The sequence below is a fragment of the Stegodyphus dumicola genome, chromosome 6 (assembly GCF_044657685.1).
Source record: "Stegodyphus dumicola isolate Sdum_Otavi_A_Nest chromosome 6, ASM4465768v1".
Lineage (NCBI taxonomy): Eukaryota > Metazoa > Arthropoda > Arachnida > Araneae > Eresidae > Stegodyphus > Stegodyphus dumicola.
Genome location: NC_140773.1, coordinates 228,071,333 through 228,095,928, shown reverse-complemented (window position 1 = coordinate 228,095,928; position 24,596 = coordinate 228,071,333). Strand labels below are relative to the sequence as shown.

Sequence of the window (24,596 nt, the reverse complement as noted above, 5' to 3'; positions counted from 1 at the left end):
TAAGTCAAATTTGTTTTGCTTCTAACTCTTCCTTTGCCTGATTTTGCATTATCCTTAATTTATGGACATGAGTGTATATGTATATAATGTACATATATATATATATAATAAGAAATGTATACTAAAAATATACATTTTTTACTATATATATATATATATATATACAGTACAAAGTCCGAGATCCGGACATCGAATATCTGGAATGATCTAAAATCCGGACCTCAAAGCCACCACCAACCAATTTTTTAGGGCTTTTTTTGGAGGGAAGGGGTATGCTTTACGCATGCGCATTAGATTCTTTTCCTCATCATAAAAAAACATGCAGGAAATCCCGATTCTTAATCTCAGTTTGGCGCTAAATAAAATATCTCATTATTGAAGAAATAATTATTTTAGCATAAATTTGTGTGATTAGTAACGTGACTCCATAGCTGCGTATCTGCTTGGCATAATCTCAAACCGAAACATTTGTTAATTTTACACCAACTAATATTTTATATCCTTGATGCCGAAATCGCGAATCATTATTTATTGTATTTTGCTTTCATCACCGCGTGTTTATCAACGGATGACAACTTGAGTGATGACTCATGCAGCGACGCCAAATAACAGAGTATTATCCGATTACAGATTTAAGTTTAATGCGCTAAAATGCTGACAAGGGGAGATTTAACAGAAATTTCCTTCCTTATGCTAAAAATGGATTTTGTTGATGATACTCATAGGACAAACGATTATATTTAGTGCTATTTGAATTAAGAATAACTGATTTGTTATTCACATAAAGCCAGAACCAGCACCAGAGCTCGCATGGCCGCACCAGGCGACATAATTTAGTTAACACCAGGCGACAGAAGTTAAACAGAAGTTTTTCATTGCGATGACAATGCCCCAATCATCAATCAACGGAGGGCGAAATCTGTAGTATGGTTCTAAATCCAGAAAATACAGCTACCGATAGTGAAGAAAGTACCAGAGAGGTTACTGAACGAGAAAAATTTTTTGACAAGTTATTCAGAATTCTCGACACAGCAATTACAGGACTTGAACAATGGAACTTAATAACTGAACAAGAAATTATATGTCTATAGTATTAGTCTAAAGTATTAGCAGAGAAAACAAATCAAACAACTCACATTGAAAGAAATGTTTAATAAAATAAACATATAAATATTAAGCTCTTTTCTTTTTTAAATTTTGATACCCTTTAAATCATAAATGCTTCATTATTTCATAAATCACGATTCCATATTTTTAATTTTATAATTTCTACATGCCATCATCATTTCTATGTGATTTAAAATGATCTAATATCCGGAAAAATCTCAAATCTGGGATCGCCGAAGTCCCGACGAGTCCAAACCTCGGACTTTGTATTGTATATATATATATTTCGTATTATATATATATATAATACGGAATGTATATTTTCAGTTAAACTTCTACCCAATAACTTTAGTAATTCATGAAAGTTAATTTTGCGTCTAGTTAATTCAGGAAAATTAGTTTCAATTAGTTGTTTTCAGCTTTAAAAATATTAAAAATTTTTTAATTAGTTAGTTGTTTTCAACTAATAATTGTATCGCCATTAGCAAAAATAATGCATTACTATTAACAACATAGGATTAAACCAAATACTTAATTGTCTATTGAAGCTTCAAAACGTATTTCCGAATTTCACTTTTTCTCGGCTAGCGTTACTGAATTTGCCCTTAGTGACCTAAAATCGAAATGGAGCCAACAGATTTCCCACGAAATCGATAACAGACCATCTGTAGAAATAAACTCATAATCCCGATATCCCATACATATAGTATGTGCAAAAGAGAATAAACTCTAGAAGGTGATAAAAATTAATTTATGGCTTAATTGAAACAAACACAGAAATTAAGCTAAGCAAAACCATGTAAAAACAAATTGAAATGATAAAACGAAACTTAATTTTCATGTGAATTTTCAGCGCTGACTCTTCCATTCTAGAAATTTCAATTTGTTTCAGACAAAGACCACATTTAGCTTTATAAGGATTGTCATCCATCAATATCCAGTCTTTATAGTCAGCTTGATGAGGCCACAGTTTATTGAAAATGCACTTGCCAGGCATCTCTTTCCTATTGGCGTTGGAAGGGTTGTGGCCTTCCAGGTTGGAACTGCTCTAATTTTGGCAAATATTTTCAGAATCCCCTCCCCTTTTTTTCTCGAGCACCTTCATCATCACTTTCGCCTCTTAAAAAACTTCCAACTTCACGCTTTCGTCACAATCCGCCTAAATTTATGGATAACACCTGTTTTGAAAGATTGGGTGAATAGCCAATCAGACGAAAATGTCAAATGAGCAAAATTAAGGACCGTTTATTCATTTTGGCCAAAATTAAGGACTTTCAAGGACCAAAAATCATTTTTGAAAAAATTAAGGACTTTTAAGGACCATACGAACCCTGCAAGAGTACAAAAGAAAAGAAATGATATACCTTGACCATAAAGAGGTATAATAAAGGAATAAGAGGGTTATATTTACTAGACTGACTTCTTAGGACTTTTTTTCAGTTTCAGAGTAGAAAATGCTACTGTAGTTTATTCCATAATGCAATGAACAATGCAATGAACATGGCAGTTGTTGCTGCATGGGTTTTGCATATTATGTATATAAAAGCACAGTTCCAAGTACTGTCACATCTCAATTTTCAGAGAGAAGCAATTTTAAATTTACTTTAAATGAAACCAAAAATTCATAGTTTTCTTGGACCTCATGCACTTAGTCACAATCTTTAATAAAATCTGATGCACATTTATCGTGTAGAATCTTCAGAGGGACACTGTATGCCAAAGAAAACATGCCTTCACTAAAAAAAAAGGTGATCCAAAAATATAAAAAAACTGATTAAATAAAAATACTTCTTGTAAATTAATTATCCATATCTTTAATTACAAATTTTCATTTTATTATTGAAGCAGAAATATCGCTAAATCATATATATTGTTGAAACATATATTTTAAATCACAAATAATTGTACAGAAAATTTTAGATTTTTAAAGATGAACATTCTGTAGAATATAAGTCTTTAATGTTCTAGCTTGATAAGTTTAACCTCTCATACTGAGATTGCAGAATTCTTGAAATTAAAAGAGTTCCAGTTTGATTACATCTCACAAGAAACAGATGACACATTTTCTCACAATAATAACTGAACAGGAATTGCAGGGTGCTTGATTAGAAAAATAATGGTCAGAATTTGCTGTATTATGAATAGCTACTCTTCAAAATTAGCAAGACCATCAAATTAATGTGCAATACATGATGTCATGAGCATACTCCTTGCCAGTCTTTCAGTAAGATTCACAGTTTTTGGTACTTTCTGTAGTTCAAACATTTTAAATTTCCATAAAAACTATGGAGAATCTATAGTCGTTGGAATCTATGCAAATAATAAGTAACCTTAAATAAACAGGACTCAGATAATCAAGAGTCTATGGTACACTTTTCTCTAACATTTAATAAAATACAGTACCTTTATTATTCAGTCCATTTCTTTTTAATATTTCAAATGATTTTGAGAGTTAATACTGAAGAATATTTCTGCATTCACTAATTATTATAAATAAATTGAAGCTACAATTTAAACTTATTTATAAATATTTAAAAGAAAAAAAATCAGGAACTTACCTTATATAGTCTAGCTTTAGCCAGAAACAGTTCTATTAACGTAGGTGTGTGATCTATTGCAGTATTAATATAGTCCAAAGCTTTAGTAGTACAACCTAAATAATCAAAATGTTGAGCCAAAAAATAATAAGCCCATAACAGCGCAGTTGCAGGCTCCTTTTCGATAGAGTTAATTTCTGAAAAATATTTACAAAATAAATATGAAGTTATAAAAAAACAACACATATGCATTTTAATAACACATATGCAATAAAAAGACTTAAATTAGCAATAAATGATTATAAAATATTGGTTATTTAGAAACCCTAGCCTGTAGTTCCATACAGTCACAAATTTATGATTTCTGTCATGTTCCCCTAATCTATTTTCTGCTGGCTTTCGATGTTTAACTCTATGTTAAAAAAAATAGATGCGCATTCTACGAGATGAAAATACATGAATTATAATTCATAAATCATAGCCTGATTTTCAAAATCAAGTGACATGTTTAAACATGCTTACACATACGTGTGTATACACGGTATTTACGATTGTACAAATAACATATTACAAACAACGGCTAATAGATCTATGACCAATTTAAGAATTGAGATAACACAGGCTTCCTGATGCTTTTAATTAATCATTTTTAATAGACATATAGACAACCATAAAGTTATGCACTGGCATTGACCTTCATTACAAAAAAATGAATCGATCTATAATACGCATAACTAGCTAAAACAAAAGATTAAATCTATGAAACTTCAACTACTTCCCACGACATAAACAAAAGGCAAAAATGAAGATTTGAGAGGGGCCAAAAATTAAGGTTGATTTAAAAAATACAAGGTGCGGCTATTAATATCCAGGACTGACGTCACAGCATGAAACTGATCACTTGCCCTAGAGAGGCGCTGCTGGTATCTGGAAAGAAGTACATCTACACATGCTCCCCGCAGCGCACGTCAGTTGTAGACACAAGCTTGGCTGGGAAAGACCCGTGGAAACGTATCTAGTAAAGTGTTGTTGTCAAAAGTGTGAAACAACTGCTAATAATCTCGTTCCCACACATATGAATGGTACAGACGTTTTCGGGACGGCTGTGAAAGCGTTGGAAGATGACGCCCACACCGGAAGGCCGACTTCCATGCGTACGCCTGAAACAATTGAGAAAGTTCACAAGCTTGTAACAGCGGATCGGCGACTGACTATTCGAATGCTGGTCAGTAAACTGAACACCGACAAAGAGATGGTTTGCCAAATTCTGATGCAAGACCTAGGGAAACGCAAGGCGTGTTCCAGATTTGTCCTGCACTGTTTATCGGACAATCAGAAGCAAGTCAGAATGGATATGTGTGAACTCATCGACGACACTGACCCTGCTTTCCTGGATTCGATAGTGACGGGTGACGAATTGTTGTGCTATCAATACGACTCTGAAACCAAGAGACAGAGCATAGAATTGCAGTCTCCCAGCTCCCCTAAACAGAAAAAAATTTTGATTTCGAAAATCAAAGGTCAAAGTCATGTTAATCGCTTTCTTCGATAGTGAAGAACTTATTTATCAAGAATTTGTCCTGGCAGGCACTGCTGTCACAGGACAGTTTTATGCAGAAGTTCTTGCCCGACTCCGACAAAGAATTCACAGACTACGTCCCTGTTTTCGACAGAATGGGAGTTGGTTTCTGTTGCATTACAATGCCCGCTCCCACACTGCATTGCTAATGAAGAGGTTTTTGGCCAAGCATGAGGTCGTGGAGCTGCACCATCCACCATACTCACCTGGTTTGGCACCCGCAGACTTCTTTTTATTTCCCAAACTCAGAACTGTGATCAAAGGAACACGCTTTGTGAAGTTTGAAGACATCAACAGCCTTTCGAAAGAGGACTTTAAAAGTTGTTTCCACAATTTATACAGCCGAGCACAGAAGTTTTTTTACAGCAGATGGGGATTACTTCGAAACATATTAAAAGGTTACGTTTTTCACATAATCTGTTCTGGTGTTATTAGAGCAGTCCTGGAAATTAATAGCCACACCTTGTAATTGCATTTTTTGCATTTCAACAAATGGAAAGCTGAAAATTACACAACTTATTTTTTATTAACTAAGTGTTAAGAATTTTTCTCAATATATATTCAGCACTCTTTTGGGCTTTTACATTATGTATGCTGCATCCGAAAATGAAGTTATTAACCCTTTTAAGATATTTTGATACTTCATTTCTACTACTTCCCCCTCAACTCATTCAAAAGATATAAATTTGAATGTAGAATACTAAAGATTTTGCAATTCAGCAGCTAGACAGCTATTAAATCACAAGCATTACTTAATATGCCTGCAACTAGGCACTTGGTCTGAGCTCTACTTGATAGTGTTCCCCTCCAGCTGGTGGTAAGTTGACAGAATTAACATGTCATTGTTATTTCAAGACATAAAGAATATGCTTCTGAGAGACAGTTTATAATTTCAAGGCACTGTGAATATGTTTTTGACAGACAAACCATCAATGGGGTTTTTAATCTAAGGTTTTTGAAATGACGATGTAAAAGGATTTTTCTTAATTTGACTTCAATATTCAGTTTAGTTGGTCCCTCCTTCATGACAATATACTGATGAAACGAGCAGCAGTTGTACAGGAATTTTTTGCCAAGAAACAAGTGTGTAAGTTTAACCATCCCACCTACTCACTAGACTTACTGTCCACCATCTGTAATTATTTTTTAGTCCAAAATTGATTTTATCATTGAAAAAATACCTATTTAATGATGTTGAAAACATTCAGTGAGCTGTAACATCAAGTCTTCAGGTAGTACCACAATAAGACATGCAAAGGCCTTTCCAGGTTATATTGGTCAGTGTATTGAAACAAAAAAGACATTGTATATTGAGTTAAAAGAAGTAGATGGTTAAAGCATAGTTAAAAATGAAATAAAATCTTCTAGGCTGACAAGCTAAAACCACATTTAGACATATGTAAAAGTAGAAGCTTTTGCAGCTGATCAATCTGCTTATCACCTGGAGCTGGAATCAGCTAATGCCTGAAACTGACCAATCAAGCTAATCTAGCTGACTGAGCATCTGCAAAAGCTTCTTATTCTAATGCATGTTCAAATGTGGTTTTAGAGTGTCAATTTAGAACAATTTATTTCATTTTTATAAGGAATATACTTAGATAATAGATTTTAAGGGCCTAATATATGATAAGGTTAATTACCAGATATAAAAACATCATTTATCGAAATATTCACGCCCGGGGAAGCATATTTTAGCTATTTAATATACAGTACAAAGTCCGTAATCCAAACTTGTCGGGACTTCGGTGATTCTAGATTACAGATCATCAATTTAAATCTGGTAAGATGGCATGCAGAAATTATAAAATTAAAAATATGAAACCGTAATTTATGAAATAAAGAGCAATTATGATTTAAAGGGTATCAAAATTTACAAAAAAAAAGCTTAATATTTATTTGTTTACTTTATTAAACATTCATTACTTTGTCATGATCATCACTTTTAGCATAACGACACCCCACTTGCAATGAATCCACAAAATACTCAAAAAGTTCCTTTTTCTTTTTGCTTATGTCATATACAGTTGACTTTCCAATGGCATACTCCCCGCATAATTTTGAGACGGATATGCCTTTATCCATTTTTTGCAGCAATTCCACTTTTTGTTTGATGGACATCGAAACACGCTTTCGCTTTGTAGATCCTTTGGCAGCTACAGAATTTGAAACTCTTTCTGACATAATCGAAAGTTCAAGCTTACTTTTTATAAAATTGCTCTAACAGTCTGCTAAAAATAATAAGCTGGATCCAATTAGAAGATTAAGGAACAGCGCAATCTGCAACATTAACTGAAATGCCTTAGATAATTTTAGCCTAGCTTATACAGTCCGTTACACATTAAACGTGCATGCATAAACGCATTATGCGTTTACGCATGTGCATAAAGTTTGTAGCTTTGAGGTCCAGATTATAGATCATTCCGGATTAGAGACTTTGTACTGAAAATTTCCCATAAAACAAACTTACTATCTTCTGTAAAAACATCGTGCCTCATTAAACATTCAGCATAACCATGAACTAAATCTCCAATAATTCGTGCCTTTAAAGGAAAAAAAAACTTCTTTAAACAACATGACATATCAAAACAAATGTACATATAAAAATTGTAGTATTACAAAAAGTATGATTCATTATAATTAGCACATATGCATAAAGTATCATTAATTTATGCATCATATGCATAAAGCATTGAACATATGCATCATTAAATTTATATTATCAATATTCTTATCACAGTTTACAACATACAGTATTCATTAGTTATCTGAAGTTCAGTACAGCATAATTTAAAAGTTACCAAACTTTGCTTTTTTAAATTATTTGTCAAATCGGAATAAATTTACAAGTACTGCTTCTTGAAATACACATAAAATAAGAAATGAGGTGGGCCATGTAACGTCACCATAGCAACTCACACAGAAAACAGAGAAAGAAGTAAAATTTATTCACAGTGAGTTCTGCACAAAGATGAGTTTTGCAGAACTAAAAGTTTAACAATTATACAATTGTACTGACGAAAAACAAATATACACATTGTACCCACCCACCAGAGGAAAATTCCCTTAATCCTAATATAATGAGAGAGGGGAGGTACACTTTATCAAACTTTGTTTAGCAAGAATCTTGCTTAACCAAAACAATGGGAGAGGTGGATACTTTTTAAAATTATTTTATTGTTTCATTCTTACAAAAATACAAAAACAAATTTATAATTTTACAAAAAATTCTTATAAAAATCGAAACTTTTCCAGATGACACACTTAATTAATGCAACATATATTTATTTCTACCTTTTAACAAATGAATTACATGGTTAAATTTCCCACTATGATTAGCTATTGAAGATTTGTTAATTTTGGCTTTTTTGGACAAAAATTTCTTGATATGAAACTTTTAGTTTGGCCAATATATATCAAACCACACTGATACATGATGTTATAAATTCCCCAAAAATTAAAGTCAGAAATGGAATCTTTCAAGAATCGAATTAAGGATTTTATCGATAGGCAAGAAAAAGAAGAAAATCAAACCTCTGGAGAATCCATGCAATTTTGTAACTAACAGAAGGATGAAATGGAAGCAAGGGCTATTAACGTTATTTCTAAGAACAAAATATTTTATTTGATGGCAAGATGTAAAATTTTAAAGGCTTTATTAATGTCCATTGGAAAAAATCCTCAATCAGTGGCACATGACCTCAAATAACAAGCAAATGTTCTAAGGAACAAAAAGAATATCAAGAAAGGGAAGTGTATTGTCAGATTCAGTTTCAAAAGTGAACTGGATGGCTGGATCATTTGAATTTATAATAGATAAAATGTGTGATATATCTTCTTTGTCACCATAAAAAAAAAAAAAAAAAAAAAAAAAAAAACATGAAAAGATCGTCTATGTAGAGAATCCAGAGATGAAAAGACAGTTTCTCAAATAATTTGACCTTGAAATAGTGCATGCAAATATAAGCAAGTATAGGATGACGAGTATCCCCCATACCCAATCCCTCAATTTGGCAATAATATTCATTTTGGACAAGAAAGTGGGCTTTAGAGAAATTAACTCTTCAATTTCAGTATGTGTGAAATGGAATTCTAAGTCTAGTTCAAGACATTTTAGTGCTCCTTCGACTGGAATATTAGTAAACAGTGATTTAACATCAAAAGAAGCCATACTGGAATGCAGGGGAGAAATGTCTAAGTTATAATGACTTCAAAAAGAATTTTTTACAAGGTGAATCCCGTTAGAAAGTAAATGTGAAACATGGAAGCTAAAAATTTGGCCAAAGAATCTATATGATGCCACTCCTCAGTTGGAAACTATAGGTCAAAAAGGAATTTAAATTTTGTGGGCTTTGGGGAGAGCATAAAATCTAGCACAGTTAACAATAGATGGAATTAAGTGGCTCTTTAAACTAAATTGAGAGTATATGAGATTTAACACAAGCTGTTTTGACTCGGTTAGATCAGAAGTTGAAGGATCTTTAAGGATTGAACAGTATGGGCTTTCATTTATCACTTTAGAGATTCCATCAATGTATGTGCATTTTTTCATAATGATGATCTGTCCATCCTTATCAGCTTTGGATAATGTTAGGATTAGAATGAATTTCACAAGATACCTCCTTTCTCTTCTGCTTAAGATTCAAAACAAATAATTTGCTAATTAAGACACAAGAACACGCTGAATAAATACTAATTCAGAAGTCAAACAACAAAAATCAGCGTTATACCTACAAAATTTTCACAGTAAAAAAAAATGAAATGAAAATTTTGTAGGTATAACGCTGATTTTTGTTGTTTGACTTCTGAATTAAATAATTTGCTATTAAAATTCATGTTATGAGTAATTAAATGGTGGATTTTAACCTTCTGTATTTCAGAAATTTTAGAGAATTTAAAAACAGGAACAATGATTTGAAGAACTCAAAGCTTAGATGTTTTTGAAAACTTTCAATTTTAATACTTTCATCTGATCTTCCAAAGGATTAACATTATAGATATTAAAAATGGGATTAGTGTTTGCAGTAGGAAGATTAACAAGATCGGTGAAACTAGCCAATTGGGATATGAGCTTTTGGAATTTACAAATAAGGACTTTTTTTACAGCATTAACAAGGAATACTGATTTTAGACCAAAATCTATAATCAAATAAGGAAAAATTTAAAATAGAATCAGCAGTTTTAAATGAAGTTTTTCCAGTTTGAATCATCTGCCTGAATTAAAATGAACTGCATGAAATAACTACACCTCAATTAATTCAGATAAACATTTCTACTTGAGCATTATTTTTGGTTTTAGTAACATAGCACAACATATTAATTTAGAAATCAAATAAGAAAAATCAGCATTCTATTTTCAAACTTTCACTGTGAAAATTTGAAAATCTAACACTGATTTTTTGTCTGACTTCTAAATTAATATTTGTTCTGAGTGTTATTGTAACTTAATTATAGCATAACATGTTACTAGTGAAACAAAGAAAAGAAATGATTTGAAAACTTTCATGGTCAACTTTAGAAGCATTACTCTTTTATAACAGCTCTTTTCTGTAAGAAATCGGAAACAATACCTTTAGAGCAGTGAAAGGCATGTCAAGTGATACCCCAATATTCTATATGTTAACAACCATCATTTTTAATGCAATACATTAAAAAGGATAGCCACTGACACAGAATTCTAAAGAACATATCCCATAAGACACTGAAAAGATTGGCCATCAACATCTCTCATCAAAGGAATTCATACATGAGAAAAATTTATGAAGACATTTGTCTCCTGCACAAATTAGCTACTGAACATTAAAAACAGAAGCAGCTGTTTCAATTCTGAAATCTAATATTTTGGTTTTAATTTTTATAAATTTATTAACTTTCATATAGCAATATAACTTACAGATTTCTTGCAATATCTCCTTCGAATATTATAAATATCTAGGTACATGAATGGGCAGCATTTTTTTTAACTTACATTTTTTGCAAAGGCTATGTGTATAATTACAATAAATTCGTCATTAAAAATTTATTTTTTCATTTAATGTGATGAACTCAAAAATTACTTATTTAAATAAAAAAATATACTTATTTATTAAATAAGAAACTCACTTTTTCAGGATCTTTGTATAAAGGCCGTAAATCAACAAATAATGGTGGTACTCCTTTATGTAAAGCTTTTTGAATATATTTTCCAACTAAATTTTTGAACTGCTCACCTGAAAAGAAGAAATAATAATAGTAACAATAATTCAGGTTTTGCAAAATGCTGAGTTAATACATTGTCAGATTTTCACTGAACTCTCATTAAAAATATAAATCACAGTGGGGGAAAAAAGGAAGAACACACAAAGGGGGAGAGGGAATTAATGACAAAAAAAAAAAAAAAAAACTCTTTCTCAAAAGTAAAAATGGATTTCAATTATTGTTTTAAAAATTAATTAAATCCTTGAAAATTGTTTCATAACTGCTAGCTGTTAGTATACTACAAAGTAAAATAGTCTTCTCTTATGGAGATACTTCACAGAATAAGGAGATTAATTATTTTATTCCTAAGAATCCATAGCTTAACTTTGTGTTTTATTTCTGGCATTATTCTTAATTGTTACACTATTAGGCCATAAAAGTCATATACTTTAATATTATGTTGGAAAAAACTATGATATAAAATTACAGCACACATCCTGTGACATTATTTTAATGAATTCATGTATAGCCTTCACTTCTATTTTTGAGCACAGTCACATAAAACAATCTTCCAAGATTTTTGGTGATATTAGCCAAACAAGTCCAAATCATTATTATCAATCAAAGATATTTATAGCCAAAATTATCCTATCTCATATATCAATAGACTGAAATCAGGTCTTTCTTGAGTATTTAACAAATGAATGTAAATGAGATCCTGTGCTCCTCTAACCCATTCTGCATAATATGAGCTCACTAAAACCTGGCGTTATTCATCTAGATTCAGAAAGAGTAATAATATTAGGACTTTTAACCTTTGGAGGAATCATAAAAAATAAATAAATAAATAAATAAATAAAAAAAAATCTCCAGTGACTGATGAAAGAAAAAGTTTCTCACTATGCTCCATACCCAGTTGGTGTTTTTTATTGCTGCAGACCATTGCTGAACATAATTCATACACATTGAACCATCCCACATCATAGCATATCCTCTAGGCTCAGAGAATGAATGCAATATGTGAAAGGGCTACTGTTTCATATAGATTCTTGTTAACACTGATATGTGCATCATTTAGGAAGAACATAAATTTGTCCTCAGTGGATCACAAAATCTTTTCCCACCACTATAATCCAGTCTACGTTGCTGGTGACAATTCTTACGGAGATAACATACATATTTAAATCCAGTTAAATATCTATGTTACCTTCTCTCTGTCTTGATCTCTTGCTGCACAACTGAAAATGATCTCATTTCTTATATTGTATATCTTCCTTATGAAATCTACAGCAGATTTTTGCCATTTCATTTCACTAATCATTTCAGAGATTTTTGGTCATGATCATTACAGACAGATTTTTGATCATGCCTTTTTGCTAAGTTTACAGTTCACTGCCATCTTTCTCAGATTTAATACAGTGAAAAAAATCTGCAATCCCATGCCTATGATTTCAAGTCATTTTCCTTCAGGTTTTTTTTGCTCTTCATTCAGGCTCATGAATTGACTCGTTTTGAATTAATGAATCTAAAATCATGTAATATATATATGCCATGACCGCTCTGATGCTGATTTAGCATTACTTAATGGTTGCATCCCATATACAATTATGTTAAAAGTAGATGATTCTGGAGGGAAAAATTCTATCCCTTTATATGTCAAATTTACAGATAAACACTCTCTTGGCCACACAGTAGATGGTCAGATGTAGTCGCAAAAACAACACTTCATTCATTTAACAGCAGTAAGTTTCAAAAACAGAGTGCATTCAAACTGTTAACTTGAAAAATGTGATTTTACACTACCACCTGATGAATGCTTATAAGTTGAAAGCATAATTTTATGCTACTAGCTAATTAACTTCAGAATTTATATATATATTCATGCGCGAGCACATGGTAAGGTCTATACTAACCCTTTTGTTTTCACAATGATCGGCTCCTGGTGAATTTTTGTATACCTACACCTGCAGCAAATGTGTAGAAATAATTAATACATATAGAAAAAAAAACAATTTCACACATCTCATCTCTCACTCGGACAGACTGGATACCTCATGTTTGATACATGCAGTTATGTTTTATACAGTCAAAAGTCTTTAATCCGGACGTCCATATCCGGAATGATCTATAATCTGGACCTCAAAGCTACAAAGCTAATACGTTTACGCATGCGCATATGCGTCTATGCATGCACATAATATGTTTACGCATGTGCGTTTAATGTATAACGGACGGTATAAGCTAAGCTAAAATTATCTATTTCAGTTAATGTTGCAGATTGCATTGTTCCTCAATCTTCTAATTGGATCCGGCTTATTATTTTTTGCAGACTGTTAGAGCAATTTTATAAAAGTAAGCTTGAACTTTCGATTATGTCAAAAAGAATTTCCGATTCTGGAGCTACCAAAAGATCTACAAAGCGAAAGCATGTTTCGATGTCCATAAAAAAAATTTTAAAAAAAGTGGAATTGCTGCAAAAAATGGATAAAGGCATATCTTTTGATTCTCTAATCATTCCGGGAGGGGGGGGGGCAATGAACTGGAAGTTGATCTGTCAGCACTATCCTTATCTTCAGGGCAGATGTCTTTATTTTATTTGGCTTATAATTCCTTACTAAATGTAGTATTTCATCTCGATGTACTCTGTCTTTGATATGATTTAAATCAAATTCCTCGTCATTATAAATATCACGAATACACATCAAATAGTTTTCTGGTTGCAATTTTTCTAATTTCAACTATGCGTAACGTATGCTTTATGCATGTGCGCGTTGAAAGAAATGTTTAATAAAGCAAACAAATAAATATTAAGCTCCCTTTTTTTTTTCGATGTATTCCGTCTTTGATATGATTTAAATCAAATTCCTCGTCATTATAATTTGCTTCCGATAGTGAAGAAAGTGATACAGAAGTTATTGAAAACGAAAAAATTTTGATTGACAAATCAGTCGGTATTCTCGACACAGCAATTATAGGACTTCTATAGGATTCTATAACTGAACAAGAAATTATGTCTGTTTTTCGAATTAAAGAGAAAGTATTATCACATAAAACGAAGCAACTTAAACAACTTACATTGAAAGAAATGTTTAATAAAGTAAACAAATAAATATTAAGCTTTTTCTTTTTGTAAATTTTGATACCCTTTAGATCATAATTGCTCTTTATTTCATAAATTACGGTTCCATATTTTTAATTTTAGAATTTCTGCATGCCATCTTACCAGATTTAAACTGATGATGTATAATCTGGAAAAACCGATAATACGGAATCGCCGAAGTCCCGACGAGTCTGGATTAAAGACTTTTGACTGTATTTTAAGCTTTGTGATGCAACACAGGGCACTGAAGAATTGTGCTTTTTTTATACTTATTATTTTTCTGTTAATAAGGAAACTTTTATGTAGAAATGTTACTGAAGAATACATTTTCGTCAGGTTATATAAAAAATCAAGATATCTGCAATAACTCAGATCATAGTTCACATAGATAATTGAAAAAAAAAAAAAATTTAATTATCTAATTTCTGTGTGCCAAATACTTATTTTCATGAATGTAAATCAGTTTTGTTTTATTTCAAATTTTGCCATTTTAGTTCTGCACATAAATTTGCATTACAGTTTTGGAAATATACATTCCATATCATTTTTGGGAAACAAATACTGTTTTTAAAGAAGCATTAGATTAATTTAATGCTTCCTTAACACAAATATTTATTTCCAAAAACAAAATATATATATAAAAAAATTCATCAATATTATAACATTCTTTTTTTACAATAGTCTTTAAAATTAACACAAAATATTTTTATTTTTACCATATTAATCTGAAAGAATGAATATTTTATTTTCATTTAATAAAATGCATGTCATCTTTATGAAAGATTAAAAAAAAAAAGATATTAATTAACTAAAAACAACATAAATTTTATTTGATCTAGTATAAACAAATGACCCAGATAATTAAATGGTGTTAGTGTATTTAAATATGGCAAAGCACACTAGGGCTATCTGCCTAAGGGAAGGGATGCCTTCGTGGAGGAATTTCTAAGGGAAACTGGCTAGTATACACGTTACACATGGGGAAAACCACGAAAACACACATGCAGCCAGCCCGTTCGTGGGTTTCGAACCTCGGACTGAACTATCAGTGCTCAGCGACTTTACCGCTCGGCAGCTGGTAGGCCCCCAGATAATTAAAACCCATTACATCTATAATAATAACTATAATAATGTGTCTGTCTGTCTGTCTGACCGAGCTCTCCAGCCAAATCTATCGCACGCAGGGACCTGGAATTTTTTATACGGAAGCACAAAGGGGCTGGCCACCAGACCTCGAAGCCCGATTTTCAATTTTTGAATTAGAAAAATTTTTAAAAAATTATTTATAATTAATTAATCACGGGTTTTTTTGACTCACTGATATTATTATTTGTTTTCAAATAACGTTCGATTGTAACAATTGATTTCTTTATTCTAGCGTTAGTTTGCTGTTTTGACGATACATTAAATCGATTAATTACAATTCATTTCTTTTTTGTAGCTTGTGGGGGGGGGGGAAAGAGAGAGACAGTCTACATGTCCTACACTACTATTCCTGCGCTATTCACTTATCTGCATTTTCTAAATGCACGGGCAACGCCGGGCGGGTACACCTAGTTTAAGATAAAAGCATGTACAATCATTTTACAACTGTTATATGCCCATTTTATGCAAAATGCTATATGCACAACAAATGGTAAAACTAATATGCATAATATTTTATATGAAAATAGTTGGATTTGTTCGAGAACTCAATAAAAATAAAGCCATTCAATTAAAACATCAATACAATTACAGATCTATCACTATTTTTCACTGAAAAAGGAAGCTTTGGAATTCAATCAAAATGCTACAATATACTTTACCAGATGTGAAATTAAGAGGTCTTCTTTGTGGAGTCTGTGCCCTAGGAAATTTTTCTTGAAATTCATTATAAATTTTCATCTTATCTTCAACAGTTACTGTAAAAAATAATATATAATCTAAACAACAAATGAATAAATAAAAATATCTCTATATTCTTTTCAAATTATATGCAAAACGTATTAAGTAAGAATAAAAACAGAGATAACCTGCTTGCAAAGCTGTCTCCAGACCTTCATAATACATGTGATTTTCAGGATTCCTATGCAATAATTCTATAAAAATATCCTTTGCTTCTTTTAATTGTTTTAAATCTAGATATAATTTTGCTAAAGAGGAAAAAAAGAAAAAAAAATAATTCAAAATTTTAAAATACTCCACATTTTAATGAAAAAAGAAATCTACATGTTACACAGAGTTAATAAAAAAAAAAATAATGCTACCAATTATATACTATATGTATGAAGATGATGGCATCATACTACAATGTTGTATTTTTTAACTATATTGTTTACATACACTTGATAAACGTGCATAGAACAAATGTACCATTTAAGAGTTTTAGGCAAAGACATCTCACATATTTAAATGGGAAACTGAGAGGTACAGAAATCAAATATTAATGTAAATTCGTGATGTATAATTATCAGTATTTTTAAATGACATATCCTCCAAAAGGAAATTTTACAGAACACATATTCAACAATTCCTGTAAATTAATTGACTTTAAAGATAATTACTATTCATGTTTTCCAGAATCATAGAAATCTTTATCAGCTAATTTTAAATTCATTGAATGGCATGAAATATGTGAAGCAGATTGTTGAAAATACTGTTTCTGACTAACAAAGCTCTAGTTTAATATTTTTTAAAAAATGCACAATCATTATTATCAGTAAATCTATAAATTTTAAAAGAAACTGATGAAACTATAGAAGAGAAATATGAGAAACAATGCATGTAAGAAGGTTGAAAGGATAAATATATATTTAATCCCCCCTTGCAATGACAAAAATATATACAAATCAGTATAATCAATAATAATGCTTGCAGTTATTTTTCTACCAGAAATTAAATATATTTCCTAAAGTATTTGAAGAAAATTATAATAAAAAAATCTGAAAGGTTTCAGATTTTAAATTACGTCCAAAGAGGCATTTTTTAAATGTTTTGTGTGTTACCTTCATTTATTAAATATCATGTTTTTGCACTTAAACAATAAAATTCAGTTCAGCAGCAATGTCACAAAATAACTTTAAATGAGCATATCTTTAGAAGTTCCGATACACAGTTCTGTGCCCGCTGGCAATAAAAAGCCCCCCCCTGCCGTAGAGTGTTGCCATTGCTTGCTTTTATTAAATCATTGAGTTTATTACTCAAAAATTCATTAAAGTTTTACAAAATATGATATCGACAATAAAAGAAATTACAAATTTGGGCTTCCACATGCCCATATTCACAGTAGGATTACATCATTCAAAATTCGATAGCTCTATGTACCGTTGTTTTATCACAATGCGAGAAATATACATTCATTTATGCAGATTTTCCATTATTTAATTTCTTTAAATATAATGCAGAACTCTAACATTTGGTGGCAACAGTTTAAAAAGTGAAACGGACATTTATAGTGATTCAACGCAAAATCACAAAACGAAAGTCCTTCAGGGACAAAGCCCCTTTGGGCTAACAAGAATACAAGAAAATTCAAAATGTAAGGCCACTTTAATAACATTGTGATAAATTGTTATCCAGTACAAAATATGATTTTATTAAAATGTATAACAAGCATTTTAATACTGGGATTGCATTAAAAATCACTAATAAATTTATATTAAGGTTAGTTTATCTGAACAACACAGAAAAGTATGTGAGGGCAATACAACTACAATCTGGGAGGCCTTCATAGAGGATTTCTAAGGGAAAATGGCTTATCATATTCAGATAACATGGGAAGAACAATAAAAAATAGCCATTTGCCTAGGGTTGGATCACACTAAGCTACCAATATTCAACCATGTTAACCACTAATCTATAAAAATAAGTAAAATATATAAAGAAAATTCGTTTTTATAAATTATAAAACTTCCTAAGTTTTTTATAATTAAAAAGTTAATTACTTTTTAAGTTCTTCACTTTTTTTTTAATTTTATATAAATGTTTCAGCACTAGACTATAATGACAAACCGGAATAATCCCCGAATTTACATCAAAATTCTTGAAAATGAATATAAATTTAACATGATGCATTAAATCACATTTACATTTCTACAGCTCTAAAGACTATTAATATAAACAATTATAAATATACAATCAGTTATGTATCAGAAAGATGAGAGATGCAGGGAATGATAAAATAATATTCCGCTTTCACAATGTAATCTGGCAAAATTATTACATATCCACTTAATAGCATTTTAACCTTACTCACTCCTAGCTTTCATAACTTAAAACTTAATTCTTTTTAGAAAAATATTCTCTGAAGATCTGTTTATTTTATCAAATCTATAGCCTAATTTAATTTTCTAGTGGCTCTTTCTCTTTACAGAAGAGATACAATTAATACCATTTATTTACAGCTGTACTACATTTCTTGTTTCCATACACATGCACAAGAACTGCACACAAAAAAACTGCCGAGCTTGTTAAAAGGGACAAATAAGATATTTGTACATAAATTTTAAAAAATACATACAGCAAGCAATATTTAAATTTGTACCTAATTATCATAACAATTCAAACTTTATTAAACTCTGGGTAGCATAGATTTTTAGATGTGCTTATAATGACTTGTATAACAGCTTCTAATAGCTAATTTTTATAATAATTTATTTTAGTCTATTTTTATAAACTTCCATTCATTATGATGATATTTATATTAATAAAGAAAATTAAAAAAAGCAAAAATTTTTAATTATAACATTATATATACCAGGCGACAAAAAATCTCCTGACCGGATGAGACAGTCATGTCACTCAGGGGGTTAAAGACACTTAAATTTTAGCTTTTTAAAAAACTTCTAATCTTATTTTATTAAGAATAAGATAAAAGATTTTTTTAACAATGGTCATAGGATAATAAATTTAGAATTAATCATTTAAATTAAAGCATACCCTTTGCCTCCAGGACACTTAATTTATCACAAATTTGTTCTTCATACTTGTTTAAGTGATTAAGAGCATCTTCTAAATTTCCAGCTTCTCGCATAACCATATTCTGATATAAAAGTAACTCACTGTGTTCATAATCATAGCCTCGTTTCTGAAAGATAAAGCACGAAAAATTTTTATAACTAAAAAATAAAGTCCTGTTATCTTCATACAAATGATATATAAAATCTATTCAGTTGGGGGGGGGGAATCAAGCTTTATTTAAAAAACAAAAAACTATGAAAATACTACTAATAATAAACACCAATATGATTCACTTTAAATCTTATTTATGACCATCTTCCCTCTTCAAACTTAAGCTTTATTCAAAATTCAGCAGTCCATAACCGGAAGACTCAGAAACTGAATTACTAAAGTCTTTAAATGATACAGCATCATCAGTTCTGCCAACAACATTAATATTGTCATATTTCTTGTATATTAAATTTATCTAAAAGGTTCAAATAGATTATGTTTTGACATCCACACATACTTCATAATTTTGACATATGTATTTTATGAGCTAATAATTACTCTAATTCAACCAAACAGAACTAAATTAGAATTTCAAAATATTTCACACAATGGGTTGCTATTGATCATGGTTTTGTGAAACAAAATTTAACAGCAAAATTTAAAAAGCATCATATGGGATGTGAAGCACATCTTAGGGAAGGTAAAGCAAATTTGCAATCATAGATTAAAAATTTTTAAATTCAGCATTAACATAAATTCTACATTACTATTTAATGGTGTAATTCTTTTAATTGATTTTCCTCACTTTCATTACTTATATGTTCTTTTGGATGGAGGCTACAAAATATACACAATTAAAACTCCATCACATTTGGGAGTAATTGAAAGTGATATAAAGCAATGCGATTCTTAACGTGAAAAATAGTTAAATTGTTTGAAATTTGAATTGGAGGGAAACACGAAATATTTTATTTACTACTATGATTTTTATTTCATTTTAATATGGTACTCAATTTTGATTATATTAATCAAGTTTGGAGTATATTAAAATTCAAAGTCACCAATCTCTCTATAGCTTTAGGCGGTCAAGAAGACCTAAGTCACAAACATTACAGATATTTCTAGGCAATCAAGAGGAATTTGGTCCAAAGCACTTAAACGCTTCTGGTGGTCAGCGGCGAGGACCTCAAAAGTGACATGACCACCTTAAAGCAGCAGTGTAGATGTCTGAGAGTCTTTACTCCAGGACCTCAAAAGTGACATGACCACCTTAAAGCAGCAGTGTAGATGTCTGAGAGTCTTTACTCCTGGAACCCAGGAGATCTCTAAATAACAACAGGTAGTCTAAGAGAGTTACTTTGCTTAATTTTGGACCACTTATATTTGATCACCAAGAAAATGCTTAGATATATAATTGCAAAAAAACAGCAAAAAGCCCTGGATATTCTCTGCTTAATAAATAAATAACATGCAAAAATTTTCCAATACTGTCTTTACACAATAGCATTTTCATACAAAAAATCCTTTATTTTTTTTTTGACTGAATGTTAAGAAATATGCAAAATGCTCGTGAATTAAACTTTAAAATACGATAGGAAAATATTAAAATAATTTTACTTGTGATTATTTAAGTCTAGTTAAAACTGGCATATTCAAACTAAATTATTCATGAGAAACAAAAAATACTGCATTCGATTACCCTGAACAGATAAAAATGTGCCAGATAAAAATTAGTCATTAATAGTCCATTTTAATAAGTTATAATAAACATACACTTAGGCATAGTAAACAAAAACTGCTTTAATGATAAATATCAAAATGGCCAATTTTTCATTCTTTTCAGAACAATACACATCGCTTACACTGTTTTGCTGAAGTTCTGCTGCAATGCACTTAAAATTTAACAGTACTTTTAATGTGCTTTAATTTGAATGTGATTTTCACTAGAAAATATTTTTAATGAACTTGATTTTTTGGTTTACTTTTGTTACAAATAATGCTCATTACTTTGTCCAACACAATGTAATTGTAAACTGCAAGGCAGAGTTGAGTTAAAATTTCTCTATTTTATTAAATAAAATGTTTAAAAAACTTAAGACTATAACATGTTTCAAAAATACAACGCACTGATTTACAAATTTCAACTTGAAAGAATTAGCACTGAATAAATAAATAAAATAGAGCACTAATAAGAAAAGAAATATGACAGCTTGCTTTTTTAATATTTTTTTAATTTTATTTCATTGTTTTTAATATATACTGCTGGCAAATACCATTGGTAGACGACACATAATAAAGAAGATGTGTGTGCGCGTGTTATGGCAAAGCCTTGAAGGCTATCTGCCTAAGGGAAGGAATGCCTTCGTGGAGGACTTTCTAAGGGAAACTGGCTCGTATACACGTTACACATGGGGAAAACCATGAAAACGCCCATGCAACCAGACCGTTCGCGTGATTCGAACCTCGGACCGAACTACCAGTGTTCAGCGACTTTACCGCTCGGCCACTGGTGGGCCAATAAAGAAGATGTATCTGTATTATTTTTAATTTGAAATGCATAGTTTTTTTCATAAAACAGTAATTTTATCTAAAGTATTGCAATATTATTTTAACTTATTTAGCCTATCAAATACAGTTTCATTTTAATTTAAGTAATTTTATCACCAATCTGGAACAATTCTTCTAATCATTAGATGACTCTTAACAAAATTTGTATTAGCCCATTTTTTATAGATAAAAACTAATATTTTTCATTTCTTTATCACATTATTATATGTTAGGTCTGCAAGGCTTAATTAACAAAATCTAGGCTCTAAGCCCAGAATTTGTGAGTCTAGGCAGTAAAAAGACCTTATCCCTGAGTAGAAAATCATCACATGTACTAGAAAAGATTTTGCAAGAAGTTAATATTGTTGCGTGCGTATGGGTTCGTTATGAAATGAATGCACAAGTCCGATGAAAAATGAACAAAAATTTATTATTATCACAACAAAAATGCTTAAATTTTCTCAAATTATCATGCAGTATTACAATATCTCACAGTAGTTATCTGTTAACTACTCAAATATCCAATAGAACGTAATTCAAAACAGCTAAAGAACGCTAATCCGCGAATTCGCTACAATCAACAACAGTAGTTTTCTAAACAACAACAAACTAAGCAACTACTACAAACTGAGATGTTTTCCTCCTTTTATAAGATTTTAAAATCACGCGCTAGAATTTTCCAGTACTTTCTCAAAATCAAAAAGAGATATTTATTTATTTAATGCACGCGCTCTTGTATTTTCAATTTTCCGGCTTAGCTTTCTTTTAATATTCGTCACGCGCTGCACTGCGCGAGAAATAAAACCATTTAATTTCTAATTGAACTAACATTAGCTTTTTAAATACCAAATTCGTAACACTGCCCCCTTCCCAAGGACTGCACGTCCCAGGCAGTACAATACCTGGACAGGAAGCAAAACTTACAACTGTGGCATAAATGCATTAATAAGTATTACATTACAATAATAAACAACATGAACAATAAATGCAATACATAAAACAAATCAAATGCTATCAAATCCAAATCAAATACACATTTAAAAACAAAAATGGACCATGGTCTTATACTATTTACAATTATTTACATTATGTACTATGGCCATAGTAATGAGCTAACCTGTCGTAATGAACGACTTTAGGTTTAGAGTTCGAAGACTTACGAATCCGAACCATGACGTCATTTAGCCTGTTTAGGATTGTGTGCGAACCATCCCAAGGTGACTGTAAATCAGGCCTGACTCCTTTTCGTCGAATCGGGTTCCACAACCACACCTTGTCTCCTTCGTTGGATCTATGTCCAGCAGCTCTCGTGTTGTATCTGGTCTTCACTTTCTCCGTCGCCAAGTTCACTCGCTTTCGTGTGGAACGGTGCATCACTTCAAAACGGGCCTTGACATCTTGGATGTGTTCCTCAGGCGATGAAGGCGCATCCGTACGGCGATGAAACAGGCGGTCACAAGGCAGACGAAGGTCTCGACCGAAGAGCATCTGAGATGGAGAATAGCTGGTAGTCTGGTGTTTCTTTTCGACCCTAGCATGATTTCGGCTGTTTCTCGAGCTGGTTCTTTCGGACAAAGCGTCGGCATTTCCAGGTGAGGATCCCTTCTTAGGATGGATAGTCATGTCTTCAGATCCTGAAAGCAGTTTGTTGTTTTTCAAGTCTAAGGAAAAATTATATTTCCTTAAAAAGTCCAATCCGAGTATGCATGGATCTGTAATATCCGCCACATATGCCGTGTGATGGTAGGCGGCACTTCCAAACGTGATGTTTACGTTTAACTTCCCAGTTATGTCGATCTTGTCACCAGACGCAGTCTGAAGGGTAACACAGGATGGCGTCCAAATAAGTTTATCTTTAAACTGTTCAGCTAAATCTTTCCTAATGATGGTAACATTAGCTCCTGTGTCAATGATCATTCTGCAAGGAACTCCATCGATATTCCCATTGATGGACAGTCCGTTATTGTTGCCACTCACTGTATAAATTTTAAGAGCTTTAAAACAAGGTTTTTCACTATCTGGCAACCTCCGTTCCTCGATATGGTCACTAATTTGTTTACTGCGTTGTTGCTGGGAAATGGTCTTATTTTCCGTACCTCGGGGTGTTCTGCAGTTTCTTCGTATGTGGCCTTCAACTCCGCAGTTCCAGCACTTTAGAATTAGTTTCTTTTCACTTCTGTTCCGTCTCAAGCCACTGACTTGTCTGGTAAAATCATCTGCTTTATATTCCGTACCCTGGGGAGTTCTGCAATTCCGTCTTAGGTGACCTTCACTACCACATCTCCAACACCTTAGAGCCACTTTCTTCTCGCTCCTACTCCGTATCAAATCTTCGACTTGTCTGGCTAAATCATCTAAACGAGCCATCAGTTGATCCACTGGCTCATGGACTCGCACAGCTCTAACTGGGTAGCGATCTCTACTAGTTGCTTGCTGGGCTGCCTCGAACTTCATGGCGTACAAGAGAGCGCTTTTTAAATCTTTTACATCCGCCATTCGTAGAGCTTTCTGTATTTCAGTATCTCGGATGCCGTCGATAAAGTATTGCAAGGACAGGATTTCCCTTGTTTCTGTCGGGCATTCCGAAAAGGCGAGATGAGACAGCCTTTCAACATCCGCGGCG

General features: G+C 31.7%; 1 protein-coding gene across 1 annotated transcript in view; it reads right to left on the bottom strand.

The window, feature by feature from the left end:
- The window catches only part of Naa15-16 (N-alpha-acetyltransferase 15/16), a 149,005-nt gene that overhangs the window by 86,286 nt on the left and 38,123 nt on the right, over positions 1-24,596 (bottom strand). Inside the window, exons 7-12 of the mRNA XM_035353981.2 lie at positions 19,415-19,562; positions 16,510-16,629; positions 16,303-16,398; positions 11,323-11,429; positions 7,691-7,763; positions 3,666-3,841 (exon numbers count right to left, since the gene is read on the bottom strand). Coding sequence (XP_035209872.2) covers positions 3,666-3,841; positions 7,691-7,763; positions 11,323-11,429; positions 16,303-16,398; positions 16,510-16,629; positions 19,415-19,562 — 720 coding nt within the window. The remainder of the gene's footprint in view (positions 1-3,665; positions 3,842-7,690; positions 7,764-11,322; positions 11,430-16,302; positions 16,399-16,509; positions 16,630-19,414; positions 19,563-24,596) is intronic.